The 16,654-nt window shown below is 48.2% G+C and overlaps 1 protein-coding gene across 1 annotated transcript in view; it reads right to left on the bottom strand.

Annotated features, from left to right (window-relative positions):
* The window catches only part of timm44 (translocase of inner mitochondrial membrane 44 homolog (yeast)), a 111,435-nt gene that overhangs the window by 23,203 nt on the left and 71,578 nt on the right, over positions 1-16,654 (bottom strand). The window contains exon 11 of the mRNA XM_038777556.1: positions 16,441-16,530. Coding sequence (XP_038633484.1) covers positions 16,441-16,530 — 90 coding nt within the window. The remainder of the gene's footprint in view (positions 1-16,440; positions 16,531-16,654) is intronic.

Here is a 16,654-nt window from a genome sequence, read left to right as displayed (position 1 = left end):
TCGTTTATTGATATCACGTGGAGCGAATTGTATTGGCTGAAACTGACATGTGTGTAGCTGGGGACCTCCGGAGGTGACCGAGATGGACCATCCACTCGGCCCTCCTGGCTGAAGATTGTTGCGGATGCTTCAGCCTCGTTTTTTGTGTCACAGATGAGCTGAGCTCGTCCTTCATTGAGGATGGGGATATTTGTGGAGCCTTCTCCTCCAGTGAAATTATATTTATCTGGAGTTTTATCTTAAATCATTGAAATACTTCACATTATAAAAATACAATTATATCTTCAAGTGAAATGGTTGTTGTTTTACAAGAAAATGTGCGCAGCTAGATCTCACAAACAACAATAATCAATTAATCAGATTTTGGTGCTGCTGGCAGAGGGAGAAATGATGGCCAGAACATTAGAGGACTCCACACTCTTCTTTGGCAGCGTCATGCCATTTAAAAAAATTCTACATGAACGGATAACTGACAGTATAACACTCTCTCAGTACCAGCCGAGATTATCTTAAATCCTGTTGTGAGGTTTGAAGTCACAACCTTCTTTTTCAAGAGGCATTGAACTAATAATTCAGCCATACTGACCCTTATCTTAACAAATATTGAAAAAAAAACATAGCCAGTAGCTTAGCTTATATGTAGTTTGGAAGAGGTGACTGAGTTATTAATACAATATTACTCCTTTTCATTTGTTTCCCAGGCCCTGTTTTTTGAATGGATTTATGTTTACACAATGTTTTGAGATCTCCTAATGTACGTCAGTCACGCACAATAAAACAGTGTTTAATGCAACCTTGGGCCTGAGGGATAATGCACACTATTGGGGCAGCAAGGTGACACAGTGGTTAGCACTGTTACCTCACAGCACCGGGACCCAGGTTCAATTCCAGTCTTGGATGAGTGTGTCTGCGTGGAGTTTGCACGTAGGCAGGTTAGGTGGATTGGCCATGCTAAATTGCCCCTTAATGCAGGTTAGGTGGGGTTACGAGGGTAGGGTCAGGGCCCGGATAGGATGCTCTTTCAGAGGGTTGGTGCAGAGTTGATGGGCTGAATGGTCTCCTTCTGCACTGTAGGGATTCTATAATTCTACAGCTGAAGGATGTAACTAATCAAGAAAACATGTTTTATTTTGTTAGTTCATTCTTTTTTCCACCCCATTTTACTTCCCTCCTCTGGGGGTTTCCTCACATCCCATTGTGCCAACTGCCTTACCCCTCCCCCCCCCCCCCCCCAAACACACAGCCACATACCATTTTGCCCGAGAAAGAAATAAGGAAAGGCTGGAACACACCTCCTAACCCAAAGTGTAAATAGAAAAGGTTGGAAACTTAGTATCTAAAAAGCAACGGTTAAAATTACAGATGGAGGCTCTTCACCAAAACACATTGCCCAGAAGATTACACAGCTCAGGCGGGCATGCCCCCGAGCCACAAGTTCATGAAAGCACAGACTACGTTGGGCACACATCCCAACGTCATTGCGCAGTTGTCCAACATTTCGGTTCGCAGTGCATGCGAGAGTCAGAAGCACGCCCACCAACAATCAAGTAGGCGATTTAGCCCATTGAGGGGCCAATAGAACTTTATGTGGACCATCTGCTTTTACAGTTGGCATAAGGGCTAATTGACCGGGCAGTTTTACGTTTTAGATGCAACCTTGATCCAGGGTGTGATGAGCAATATTTTCTGTCCATTTCCCTTTTAAGTTTCTCTTTGTAGCCAATTTTTGCATTCACCAGCATCAGGCCTCCTGACCAGTAATTCCCAGTGATGAAGTTTTAGCCTAAAGTTCATGCTGTTTGGCCAGCACATTCTCATTAATATTAACTGCACCGACAAAGTAAAACAGCATTAAGTATTCACTGAGGCTATATAGCTACTTCAAGCATCCACCAGCTTCAGAGAGCAAGTACAAAGCTATCAATAATTCACTAACTAATGAAGTCAAGAATTATTAAATTTGCCAATAAACATTTCAGAACATTGGATTGGACCGTCTTACAAGATATATCACTGATAAGCTCATTATTAAAGATAAATGCTGTGATCATTTCTTTACATTATTGATGTTATCCAGTAACTCGGATGCAAAATATATTTAGAGCGTGGATATCAAATAAACAGCCAGGGTCTGGAAATTCTTCAATCACAGCTGGGTGCTTGTAGATTCATTCCTTTTGCTCAAAGCAATGTCATACTCAGAAGGAATAGATGATGGCCACTTAGCCATTTCTTCCTTCTTCCTAATGCCAAGTTCAAATACAGGTTAAGCCCGTGTCTGTATCCAAATAGTCCTTGATGGTTTTTGCCATGCATTGCAGCTTCTGTTTATCAAAGTGGGGGAACTAGAATCAAACGGCTATGGTGATTTTGTAGTGAAGAGGCAAGGTGAACTCAACTGAAACAATCGTTCTTCTGATGACAACAGCAATCTGCATTTATCCACAGCAGCTTTAACATAGTAAAATATTTCAAGGCATGTCACTAGAATGGAATCTGACAAAGATTTACATCGAGCCAAAGAAGGTGATCAAAAGGTTTTTTAGAGATAGGGTTTAAGCTTCTTAAAAAGAGAAATAGGGATGGTCTTCCGGTCGGCGAGCGGAGCGGTCGCACAGAGAGGGGCTCCCGCAGGGTAACGAAGTCAGGGCCTTTCTCTCCGCAGCGGCAAGAGCAGGGAAGGGGACCCCCCCACCGAATCTGTCGGCGGAGGATCCTCGGCGGCGGAGCGGTTCGGCGGCGGCGGCGGCGGCAGCTCCACACACACACACCCCCCCCCCCCCCCCCCCCCCCCCAAACGCAGGCCAGGAACGGAGCGGCAGCAGCCAGGACCGAAGCGGGGCCCAGCCGGCGGTACGGAGGAGCAACCAGCAACCTAACCACCCCCACCGGGAGGGTGTGACGTGCAGCAGCCCGAACGGAGCAGCGGGAACGGAGCAGCGGGGACAGAGCAGCGGGGACAGAGCAGCGGGGACAGAGCAGCGGGGACAGAGCAGCGGGGACAGAGCAGCGGGGACAGAGCAGCGGGGACAGAGCAGCGGGGACAGAGCAGCGGGGACAGAGCAGCGGGGACAGAGCAGCGGGGACAGAGCAGCGGGGACAGAGCAGCGGGGACAGAGCAGCGGGGACAGAGCAGCGGGGACCAACCCAACGCCCCCCCCTTCCCCCAAACGGCAGCGACCACCACGAGGCAAGGACAAAGAGACTCTGGACAGGGGCTGGTTTAGCTCACTCAGCTAAATCGCTCGCTTTTAAAGCAGACCAAGCAGGCCAGCAGCACGGTTCGATTCCCGTACCAGCCTCCCCGGACAGGCGCCGGAATATGGCGACTAGGGGCTTTTCACAGGAACTTCATTGAAGCCTACTTGTGACAATAAGCGATTTTCATTTTTTCAAAAGCCCCTCTCTCTCTCTATCCTGGGTGAGTGAGGGGGAAGGAAGAAAAAAGGACTTTTACAAAAACAAAAACCAAAAGAAAACTGTTAGAGAGGGTGGGGAGGGGGAAATATATTATTTTCTCTCTTTTTACACTCTCCTCTCCCATCCAAAACAAGCCCACCTGAGAGGATTTGTATAAAAGAGGGGGAAAAAAAAATAAAGTGGTAAAGGAAAGAAGGGAAGAGAGAAGAAAAAAGTAAGAGACAAAAAAAAATAGGGTGCGGAAAAGAAAAACAAGGGGAGAAAAAGAGAAGAAAAGGGAAGGGGAGGAAAAAATGCCAGAAGGGAGCCAAGGCAGAGGGAGAGGGGGCGCCAGAGGCAGACGGGACAACGGGCGAGCCAGCTCAGGAGAGCGAATCAGCGCACGAAGCGGCGAAACGGATGTATCGCCGCATCAAAAAGAGCTGGACAGACAGGTGCCCTCTCCCCCGGGGCCAGGGGGGGCTGGAATTGGAAGGCAGCCTTCACCGAGGCACTGAGAGAGCAGCTGCAGGTAATCAAGGCAGAGGTGAAAGCAGAAATAGAGGCCGCAGTGGCCAGGGCCATGTCAGGGGTGCAGTAGCTCTGACCAGACTGGAGGAGAAATCAGATGCCCAAGGGGAGAAACTGGAAGCCCAGGAGGCGACCATTAAGGAGCTGGAGAAAGCAGCGACCGACATGAGCGACCGGGTCACGGCCCTGGAGGAGGAGGTGGTGAGACTGGGCGCAACACAGGGGAGCCTGAAGGGCAGAGTAGACGACCAGGAAAACCGCTCGAGAAGGCAAAATGTAAGGATAGTGGGCCTGCCAGAGGGGATCGAGGGTAGAAACCCCACAGCATATATGGCTAAGATGCTGGGCAACTTAGTGGGGAAGACAACTTTCCACGACCCACCAGAATTGGACAGAGCGCATTGGTCGCTGCACCCGAAGCACAAGGCAGGGGAACAACCGAGAGCAGTCATAGCTAAACTGCACCGGTACCAGGATAGAGAGACAATCGTGTGCTGGGCCAGGAAAAATAGAGCCTGCAAATGGGAAGGCCACGCCATTCGAATTTATGAGGATCTTGGGGCAGATATAGCCAGGAGACGGGCTGAGTTCAACAGAGTGAAAGCAGCTCTCCACAGGAGCAACGTGCGTTTTGGTATGCTGTACCCAGCGAAACTCTGGGTCACATATCAAAACAGGGAGCACCTCTTTACAGCCCCCGCTGAGGCAAACAGGTTCATCGAAGAGCACGGGCTGGAAAACCACCAGCGAGGGTAGGGACAAGGGGCCCCTGGCAAGGGGCAACGACATGCCGACGGGGGGGGGGGGGGCAAGGCCAGGAGCCGGGAGAGCAAATGGGGACAGGAATAGGGGAAAGAGGGGCAAAGGAGGGGTATACGGGGGAGGAGGGAGAAGGGAAAGACCGGGGGGGGGGGGGGGGGGGGGGTACACAGGGTACAAGAGACCAGGGAGGGGGGGATGCAGGGAAGGAGGGACAAAGGAGGCTAGAAAAGGAACAGGGCTACAAAGTGCCACAACCAAGGACCCGAAACAAGGAACTGCTGCAAGCACCCACCCAGTACGGTCTTTGGGCGAAGGGAGACCCCAGAGTGCAAGGGACTACCTGCATGGCGGACACATAGTTAACGTCCATGGCAGGTGCCCCCGGGACAAGGGGAAACCACGGAGCGCAAGGACCAGACTGTATGGAGAGAGCAGCAATAGCGGCCATCCTGGATGGCCCCCCAACAAAGGAAACCCCGGAGGGCAGGGGCGTGTCCACCAGATAAGTATGGTTAATCCCACAGGAGCGAGGGGGCAGAAGCCCCCCACCAGGATAGTCACCTGGAACGTAAAGGGACTTAACGGCCCAGTGAAGAGATCCAGAGACCTCACCCACCTCAGAAATATGAAGGCCGACATAGTCTTCCTCCAAGAGACGCACCTGAGGGAGCAGGACCAAATGTGGGTAAGAAAGGGTGGGACAAACCTACCATTCCTGCTATGGGGCAAGGGCCAGGGGGGTGTCGATCTTGATCGGCAAGAGGACGGTGTTTAGGGCGACAAGGACGGTTACAGACCCAGGGGGGCGGTATGTCATGGTCAGCGGGGTCCTGGATGGGGCACCGGTGGTACTAGTCAACATGTACGCGCCCAACTGGGACGACACGAGTTTCATCAAAAAGACCATGGCAGAAATCCCGGACATAGCGACGCATCGACGAATCATGGGGGGGGGGGGGGGGGGGGACTTCAACTGTGTACAGGATCCAAAGAAGGACAGATCAAACCCCAAAACGGGAAAAACCTCAAGCATGGCAAGGGAACTCAGTCACTTTATGGAGCAGATGGCAGCGGTGGACCCCTGGGTGTTCGCCCATCCGGAGGAGAAGGAATTCTCCTTCTTCTCCCCAGTACACAACGTATACACCAGAATTGACTTCTTTGTGGTGGGGAAGACGGTGCTTCCAGGGATAGATAAAGTGGAGTACTCCGCAATTGTGATATCAGACCACGTTCCACACTACATGGACGTGCGGCTAGAGACGGGAAGGGCCCAGCGCCCCACATGGAGGTTGGACGGTGCCTTACTAGCTGACAAGGCCTTCAGCGAAAGGATAGTGCGGGCCATAGCAGAGTACACGGAGAACAACCAAAACGTAGCGGTCTCTCCCTCCACGTTCTCGGAAGCGCTAAAGGCCGTACTAAGAGGGGAAATCATCGCTTTCAAAGCACAAAGAGATAGGGAGGAAAGGGTGGCTAGGCAGCAGCTGGTCGACTCCATACTGGAGGTAGACCGTAAATACTCCGAGGCCCCGACCGTAGAGCTCCTGGCAGAGAGGAAAGAACTACAAAGGAACTTTGACCTGCTCTCCACCAGGAAAGCAATGCACCAACTCCGCCAGGCGCGCGGGACCCTGTATGAACACGGAGACAAAGCCAGCCGCCTGTTGGCACACCAGCTGAGAAAGCAGGCAGCCACCAGAGAAATTGCACAAATCAGGGGTACCGGAGGCACGTTGGATACGGAACCAGAAAAGATTAACAAAACCTTCATGGCCTTCTACCAAGAGCTGTACACCTCAGAGGCCCCAAGGGGGGAGTCTGGGATGAAACGGTTCCTTGATGGACTGGACATTCCAGTCGTGGGGGAGGGCAGAAAACGGGGCCTGAAAGCACCACTAGCACTGGGAGAGATCATGGACAGCATTAGTTCCATGCAGACGGGGAAGGCGCCGGGACCAGACAGATTCCCGGCGGGCTTCTACAAAAAATTTGCCACAGCGCTGGCCCCGCACCTGCGGGAGATGTTCACAGACTCACTACCTAGGGGCACACTGCCACCCACGCTAGCACAGGCCTCAATCTCGCTGATACCTAAGAAAGACAAAGACCCAACGGAATGTGGGTCATACAGACCCATCTCACTGCTGAACACAGCCGCCAAAATACTGCCCAAAGTCCTAGCCAAAAGGCTAGAAGACTGTGTACCTGAGGTGGTCACAGAGGACCAGATGGGCTTCATCAAAGGTAGACAGCTTACCTCAAACATCAGGCGCCTGCTGAACGTGATAATGACCCCCTCCGGGGAGAGAACACAATAGGTGATCGTCTCCCTGGAAGCAGAAAAGGCCTTCGACAGAGTTGAATGGAAATACCTCATAGAGGTACTGGAGCGGTTTGGGCTTGGAACAGGGTTCACCTCTTGGGTAAAGCTCCTATACAACGCTCCCATGGCGAGCGTACGGACCAACAATACCAACTCTCAATACTTCCAACTGCACAGGGGCACCAGACAAGGATGCCCACTGTCCCCGCTGCTGTTCGCCCTAGCGATCGAACCGCTAGCAATCGCGCTCAGGGCAGCAAAAAGTTGGAGGGGGACCCGAAGGGGAGGCAGAGAGCACAGAGTCTCATTCTATGCAGATGACCTGCTCCTCTACATTTCGGACCCACAGAGCAGCTTGGACGGGATCATTGCGCTCCTGAAAGAGTTTGGAGCCTTCTCGGGCTACAAACTCAACATGAGCAAAAGCGAGATCTTCCCAGTACACCCGCAAGGGGGGGGCAGCACTAACGGGACTGCCGTTTAAACAAGCACGACACAAATTCCGCTACCTGGGGATCCAAATAGCCCATGACTGGAAAGGGATCCACAAATGGAACCTCACCAGTCTGACGGAGGAAATAAAAAAGGACCTGCAAAGATGGAACACACTCCCGCTCTCCCTCGCGGGGAGAGTCCAGACGATCAAAATGAACGTACTGCCCAGGTTCCTCTTCCTGTTTAGATCCATTCCGATCTACATCCCCAAGGCCTTTTTCAAAGCGCTGGACAAACTAATCATGGCATTCATATGGGGGGGGGGGGGGGGGGGGGTAAAAATGCTAGGATCCCAAAGAAGGTCCTACAAAAAACAAAATCCAGGGGGGGGCTAGCCCTCCCAAACCTACAATTCTACCACTGGGCGGCAACAGCCGAGCAAGTAAGGGGATGGATACAGGAGCCAGAGGCCAAGTGGGTGCGTGCGGAGGAGGCCTCCTGCGTGGGGACCTCCCTCCGGGCCCTCGCCACGGCAGCACTCCCATCCCCACCCAAAAAACACTCCAGCAGCCCGGTGGTGATAGCCACCCTCCAATCCTGGAACCAACTGCGGCAGCAATTTGGCCTGACCAAAATGTCTGACAAAGCTCCCATCTGCAACAATCATAGGTTCACACCAGCACTGACTGACGCCACCTTCAAAATGTGGAGGCAGGACGGGGGGACACTGACAGTCAGGGACCTATACACGGACGGCAGGATCGCAACACTGGACAAACTGACAGAGAAATTTCGGCTAGCCAGGGGGAACGAGCTACGGTATCTGCTGCTCAAAAACTTCTTACGAAAGGAGACAAGGACGTACCCACAACCACCACGACAGACACTACTGGAAGACCTACTGGACGCAAATATCCTAGATAAAGGGAACTGTAGTGACATGTACGACCGACTGACAGAAAGGGCCGACACTGTACTAGACGCAACAAGAAAGAAATGGGAGGATGACCTGGGGATTGAGATAGGATGGGGACTCTGGAGCGAAGCACTGCATAGGGTCATATCCACCTCCACGTACGCAAGGCTCAGCCTGACGCAGCTAAAAGTGGTACATAGAGCCCACTTAACAAGAACCCGTATGAGTAGGTTCTTCCCGGAGGTGGAGGATAGATGTGAACGGTGCCAAGTAGGCCCGGCCAACCACACCCACATGTTCTGGTCTTGCCCCAGACTGGTGGAGTACTGGACAGCCTTCTTCGAGGCAATGTCCAAAGTGGTGGGAGTGAGGGTGGAGCCATGCCCGAAAGTGGCGGTCTTCGGGGTCTCGGACAAGCCAGATCTATTCCTGGGGAGGAGGGCGGACGCCCTTGCCTTTGCCTCTCTGATCGCCCGCCGTATAATCCTGTTTGGCTGGCGGTCAGCAGCACCACCCAGAGCTGCAGACCAGCTGTCCGTCATCTCGGAATCTCTCCAAATGGAGAAAATCTCCATCCGAGGGTCAGACGCCGGCTTCCACAGAACGTGGGAGCCATTCACGCGACTGTTCCGGGACCTATTTGTGGCCAACGAACAAGAGGAAGAATAGCCAGGTAGCCAAGAATCAGGGGAACTTAGTCAAGAATCAGGGGAGGGTAGCCAAGGCATGAAAGGGAGAGGGTGACTGGGAGGGAGGGAGGGAAGGGGGGGCAGCTAAACCTGAAGAAAGAAGGGGCAACACGGTAGCATGGTGGTTAGCATAAATGCTTCACAGCTCCAGGGTCCCAGGTTCGATTCCCGGCTGGGTCACTGTCTGTGCGGAGTCTGCACGTCCTCCCCGTGTGTGCGTGGGTTTCCTCCGGGTGCTCCGGTTTCCTCCCACAGTCCAAAGATGTGCGGGTTAGGTGGATTGGCCATGCTAAATTGCCCGTAGTGTCCTAAAAAGGTACGGTTAAGGGGAGGGGGGGTTGTTGGGTTACGGGTATAGGGTGGATACGTGGGTTTGAGTAGGGTGATCATGGCTCGGGACAACATCGAGGGCCGAAGGGCCTGTTCTGTGCTGTACTGTTCTATGTTCTATAGGCGAACCACAGGGGGGCGGGGGTGGCAGAGACAGCTGAACTTGAGGAGGGAGGGGCGAACCGTGGAGGGAGGGGGGACAGGAGAGGAGAACCAGCGGGATGGGGCGGGGGGCAGGGAAACGGGAGCCGGAAGGAAGGCACGGGGTGCCAAAACGTGCATGACATCTCCAGGAGCGGGGAACGAGGAGGTTGGGGATGGAGGACGGGAGGAGCAGCTGAGACGAGCGGGGGACGGCGGGGAGAACCGTCCGGGAGAGGCGGGCAACAGCGGCACGCGGCCCTGCCAGGTGTCACACACTGTGGTTATCTTCCCGGCACCCAAATGTATATTTGCCCCCCCCCCCCCCCCCCCCCCCCGCAAACAGTCGCGTACTTACATGGTGTAAATAATTCGGCCAGATGCACAGAGCTGCCGCTGTCGAGCTGGTGCACAGTACCCCACCAGTTAGTCTATTTCATATTTTATTGCATTCTATGTTGGGGTGTGCCCTTCCCTTCTAAATATGTGTATATATATATATATATAGATATATGTTTCTTATTCTGTGCACATAATGGTAATTATACCTTGTTCAAAAACCCAATAAAAACATTTATAAAAAAAAAAGAAATAGGAGAGGCTAAAGGGAGGTAATGCGACCATAGTGCTTAGACGTTCAATATTGCGCAAAAAATAATTGGGGAATGAACTAGAAACTAGAGTTTCAAATGTTTTACAGGACTGGAGAGAGTTACAGAGAAATGTACATGCGGTTTTGATCAGGCCCCCATTTCCTGTTCCATATGCAGCTTTATGTACCTAATTACAATAGGATATTAGTGATCCTGAAATGGGGTCAAGGGTGGTTTGGGCTGTCAGGAATTTATAATGGGAGGAAAGATTGGGTATGTTTCATTTGGTGGAGAGGCATTTAAGGTTAAATAATTCAAGTTTTCTGAGATTATGAGGGGTTATAAAGCCTTGTTGGGCAAATTGTCTATTATGGCAAGAGGTTAAATAAGAAATAGAAAGGAAGCTTATTTCAGCGCGGAATAATTGAGTTGTAGAATTAGTTAACCGAATATAAACAGTCGTCGTTACATGTATTTCTATAGAGCAAAAGTGTTGAAAGCTTGAGAATTTGGACCGAGATCAAAAAGAGACAAGTTTTTGGGTCTGATGTTCTTTTTCCCTTTCCAAAAATATTCTTGTCCAAAATATATGGCAGCTAAGGACAAGCCATTTTTATGGACAAAGGGATGGTAATTTTGACGTGCAAATAATTAATTTTGTTTGCTTAAACTGTCTCATCTGTTGGGCATAACTGGCATTGCAAATGTTACACCGCGTGTGTGCGTGTGTGCGTGTGTGAGATGAGCTTCTAGATATGATAATTCGCAACAAAATTAATAGCCACTTGGGCGAATGTACATTAATTAAAGAAAGCCAGCCTCGATTTGTTAAGGAAAAAAAATCACGTTTAATTAAATTGCTGGGGTTTTGATGAGGGTAATGCTGTTGATGTGGTGCACATGGATTTCCAAAAGACATCTGCTAAAGTACTGCACAAAAGTCTTGTGATCAAAGTTATAACTTATGGAATAAATGGGACAGTAGCAACATGGATACAAAATTGGCTGAACGACAGGGAACAGGGTGTGGTGGTTAATGGATGCTTTTGGGCTGGAAGAAGGTTTGCAATGGAGTTCTCCAGGGGTCGATGTTAGACTCCAATTAATGACCTAGAACCTTGGTGTACAGAGCACAATTTTAAAATATTGTGGATAATACAAAAGCTTTATGAACAGTGAGGACAGTGTGGAATTGAAAGGACATAGTTTTGTGAAACGGGTGGAAATGTGGCAGATACAATTCAATACAGAGAAGTGTGAAGTGATAAATTTTGAATGGAAGAATGTGGGGAGACAATATTAAAATGAAGGATATAATTCTAATAGGGGTACAGGCTGAGAAGGGCCTGGGTTTGTATGTGCACAAGTCATTGAAGGTGGCAGGACAGATTGAAAGCACAATTGATAAAGCATACAGCAGTGTCGGCTTTATTAAAGCGGCATAAAGTACAAAAGCAAGGAGGTAAATGTTAAACTTGCATGGAACACTGGTTCGGCCTCAATTTTGTACTGCACACAGTTCTGGGTGCCACATTTTAAGAGGGATATGAATACATTTCTTCTCTCAGAGGGTAGTGAATCTGTGGAATTCTTTACTACGAAGTCCTGCAGAGGCTGGGTTGTTAAGTATGTTCAAGGCTGGACTAGGCAGACTTTTAATCAGTAAAGGAATCGAAGGTTGTGGGAATAGGCGAGAAAGTGGAGTTGAGGATTATATCAGATCAGCCATGATCTCATTGGATGGTGGAGGGGACACGATGGGCCGAATGGCGTACTTCTGCTCCTACATCTTATGGCATTGAGTGTTCAGAAAATATTCATGAAAATGGTTTTAAGGACAAAGAACTTCAGTTGCGTAGTTAGACTGGAGAGATTAGAACTGTTTTCTTAGAGAAGGTTGAGGGGAGATTTGATAGAGGTACAAAGGGTCTCGACAGTAGATATGGAAAATCTGTTGCAATTATCATAGAATAACTGCATTGCAGAAGGAGGCCATTCGGCAGATTAAGTCTGCACCGACCCTCTGAATGAGCACCCTACATAGGCTCACAGGAAGCAGGTATTAGCTTGTCGTTAACCAGTTGTATTTACTGCATAATTCAAGATAGTCCTCGTTATAAATAAGCAGTAATTGTGTTTAAACTTACAAACCTGGTGACTGTAATTATTGGGCAGCCAAGAACCAAAGACTTTGGGTACTTTTTATAAGAATTATTGGTTAATTCATTTGTGTTAACTGTGCACTAGCCCAGGGTGTTGTAACAGTGTAGTGGAGGCAGGATCAATGGGAGGCAAGAGGGAACTGAATTACTATCGGGGAAAAAAAAATGTGAAAGGCGATGGGGCCAAAGGGTGACACTTGGTAAATTGTTCCTTCAGAGAGCCAATGCAGACACGACAGGCCAAATGGTCTTCTTCTGCGCTGTAATAATTTTATTGGACATAAAACAGAACAAGGATTCAACTGTTCCAAGTGATACTTTTACAATCCTATTTAATTTTCAATTTAATCGCCAACTGTGGGTATTTCAGATACTGTTATTGAGTTAATGGCGTTTAGAAATTACTCGATTGTAAATGGAACCCCATAATTTACCAGAAAACGTGCACATGATGTAGACACATTATTGAACTCATTGGTACCAATCTCCTTGCTTTCTGACATCAATCTCACAGCCATGAATGCTTAAAATTCAGCTATTAAATAAAAAGACAAAACACCACAGATGCTGACAATTAAAAACAATAAAAGAAAAAACTGAAAATAGTCACCAGGTTAGGCAGCATCTGTGGAGAAACATAACTTAGCCAATAACAATTTAGACCTGTGGCAGCATGGTGCTTAGCACTGCTGCCTCACCGCGCCAAGGACCCGGGTTCGATCCCAGCCCCGGGTCACTGACCATGTGGAGTTTGCACATTCTCCCAGTGTCTGCTTGGGTCTCACCTCCACAACCCAAAGATGTTCAGGGTAGGTGGATTGGTCACGCTAAATTGCCCCTTAATTGGAATTTCTTTTAAAAATTCAGACCGAACACCATTCCTCCGGTCCCGAGGAAGGTTCTTCGATCTGGAGCATCAACAAACTAACTTCTGTTCCTCTACAAAGGTTGTCAGGTCAAATGCGTATTTCCAGCCTTTTGCTGTTTTTAAATATAATTTTCTGTTAATTGTCCTGTCCTTTTCTTTATTCCTGTATTAAGAGAGTAGCGTGAATACAACACCAAATTTCTGGGGACAATTTCCACTCTTCACCAAATTGGCAGAACATAGAACATACAGTGCAGGAGTCCATTCAAACAGGAGCTGTACTGAATGGACAGTAATGGTGTGTTGCAGAAACTACAGCCTCAATTTTCAGATCACTACAAGTTCCTGGCATTGCCTTCAAGGTTGAATTTGGAGGATAAATTCAGAGAAGGCATCCTCCCAGAGCACTTTTAAAGTAAAGCATTAATTCTAAGTACTTGAGAAATTGGCCATTAAGAAGATTAAAAGCAAAATGTGACCGCTAAAGAGAATAAAAGTCGTTCTCTGAAAGTAAATCAGAAGTCTTTAATTGTATTCTTATCTCACTAAATCCCCCATTGTCTAGCAAAATAATTGTCCTGTTTATTTAAAGGATTAAAATAAAATTAAAAATACATGCAAGCCGTATAACAATTTCTGCAAAACATTTTACAAATGAAACGATTCCCCACAGCAGAGGTCTGAGTGCGTCCCAAAGGAAGCGAGAGAAGGGAAAACTATGGAGATGTTGGCAGCTGGTGAAAATTGATGACACCCCCACACAACTCTGAGAATTTGAGAGCAGCAATGCTGGGAGAGGCGGTGACCCTGGGAGGAGGTTCTCCACTTGCCCTTGAGGAGGGTGCATTGTGCTCGGAGCTTCCAGGAAAGACAAGTGCAAGGAATGTATTCAAAAGAGGAAAGCTCCGTCCTTGAAAAAGCTGAACACGCGGAGAAAACAAAGCAATGAAACACCAAGGACAGTTCAGTAAATATGGGTACTTTTAATCCACAAGCTGTTACGTTTCTTGTTTCATGTGTTAATTACCATACTTGCCACTTGTCAGCAAAGGCCTGGATATTGTTCAAGTCTTGCTGCATTTGAACACAGATTGCTTCAGCATCTAAGGGGATGTGAATGGAGCTGAACATTGTGCAGTCATTAGCGAACATCCCTACTTCTTATGATGGAAGGAAGATCATTGATGAAGCAACTGAAGCTGGCTCGGCCTCGGACTCTACCCTGAGGAACCCCTACAGTGATGTTCTGGAACGGAGATGTTTGACCTCCAACTACCACAACAATCTTCCTTTGTGCTAGGTATGACTCCAGCTGATTCCCATTTACTCCAATTGTGCTAGGGTTCCCTAATGCCACACTGGGTTTGTCAAATGCTGGATTGAAGTCAAGGGTAATGACTCTCACTTCAACTGTGGAGTTCAAAATATAAGGCAGGATGGTGGGGGTTAGGACCAGACAACTAACAACTTTGCAGCTGCTTTACCAAAACAAAGTGCACTGTGGAGTGACAGCACCTTTTCAGTTAGTGCCGGTGCCAGAACTATTAAACTTTGCTTTTATTTGGGGCAGTACGATGTTTGGACTGCTGCCTCACAGCTCCAGGGTCCCGGGTTCAATTCCGGCTTCAGATGACTGTCTGTGTGGAGTTTGCAGTTTCTCTCCATGGGTTTTGTCCGGGTGCTGCGGTTTCCTCCCACAGTCCAAAGATGTGCAGGTTAGGTGGATTGGCCATGCTAAATTGCCCCTTAGTGCCCAGGAGGTTAGGTGGGGTTACTGAGTTGCTGGGATAGGTGGAGGCGTGGGCTTGGGTGGGGTGCTCTTTCCAAGGGCCGGTGCAGACTAAATGGGCAAATGGCCTCCTTCTGCACTGTAATTTTTATTATTGTATGATTGCCTTTTTATTTTAAGGCTGGAGCAAATCTGAGGCCCTGGCCCTGCCCAGCAGTAGGTGGTGATTGGATCTGTTCCTACTGAAATTGTTCAGAGACTCAAGGAGCTTTCAGTCCCACTTTGGCAGCTAAGAGAGAAGATTGTTCTTTTTTCCACTCTGTTTTCTCCAGAAATAACCAGAAAATTCTCACCAAAAGGCTACTGTGGGAACCAACTCTCTCTACAGGAAAGGCTGATGCAAGCAGAGACCAGAATCTGATATCTTTCTCTGCAGAACAGGAATATGTAAAGCCAGGGGTCTTTCCTGGAAAAGCTGTCAGTAAGATATTGCTAACTACAAGGAAGATCATTACAGGCTGTAATCGAGACTTTAATTCACACTCATACTGTGAAGAAAGTGCATTAAAGAACTCATCATCTGAAGCAAGGACTCTTATCTTATGACCTTAATCTTTATTATTTTTACCCCTTTGTGTCTGTCTGTCTTGTGTGTGTGGGAAGAGGGTGGGGCAGTTAAAGAGGTGCTAGGTTAGCTTACTTGTTATCTAGTTGTAATTGCTGCATATTTCATCCTTATTCCTGTTGTAAATATACAGTAATTGTGTTTCAATTTACAAACCTGGTGACTGTAATTATTGGACAGCCAAGGGCCAAAGATTTTGGGTATTTTTATAAGAATTATTGGTTAATTGATTTGTGTTGTGACTGAGATGAGTGGGGCTGGATAGGATTGTGCACCAGCCCAGGGTGTCAAAACAATGGGCAGTAGTTTCAGTGCCACTCAAAGTTTACTCCTGGAGATCATTTTGCTGTCTTGCCTGAGCCAGCTGCTGATGATCTTGAGTCAAATGTCCTGAAGCAATAAATATCAACAGCACAGTGACAAATAATATATCAGCCACTGTACATAAATTGTGACCCGCTCCCCATACGGTGTTTGTGTTATTTGAAAATGACAAATGCCCTTAAATGCCCAATCTCAAGGACATAAACAGGACTTTTGGACTATTTTTTTAAAAAATAGGAACAAACATTAAAAGAGTGTTGGTAGTCAGATAGTAGAGCAGGAAATGCAGGTTTAAATATGTTTTGGACATGCCATTTAATTGGAGGGCCAATGCAACAAATAAAACATTATTTCCCCTCCAGGAGTTAAATCACCTGCTATGTATTTCCTGAATTCTCTCTTTTTATTGGGAGTTTGATAATCAAGGTGAGGGACGCTAGTACTGGGGAATGGAACACTTTTCATTTCAGGCACCCTATGTCAGCACTTAGCACTTCTTCAAAATCACATAGAGCAGGAGTTAGATATAAAGTAAATTACCCTGTGTTTGTAGACCTGCTGCTGCTGCACAGTGTGAGGGTGAACATTACTAATGAAGCCAGTTACTTACATCAATATTGTCAATGTCGAGTATCTTGGATCGGAACTGAAGGTTCATGGCCTTCGCCTGTTGGATGGGTTGAGCAAGCTGGCTGTAAGTCTGTTTGCAAGATGAAGGAACACAAAAGTTTATTGTTAAATACCAACACATTGAACTGTCTGAAGAGGCCAAGTAGACTGGAATGCCCTGTTGACTAATGTCTTTGATGTATATGGACATGTGT

The sequence above is a fragment of the Scyliorhinus canicula genome, chromosome 18 (genome assembly GCF_902713615.1).
Source record: "Scyliorhinus canicula chromosome 18, sScyCan1.1, whole genome shotgun sequence".
NCBI lineage: Eukaryota > Metazoa > Chordata > Chondrichthyes > Carcharhiniformes > Scyliorhinidae > Scyliorhinus > Scyliorhinus canicula.
Note: the sequence above shows the minus strand (reverse complement) of the source record. Positions and strands in the feature narration are given on the sequence as shown.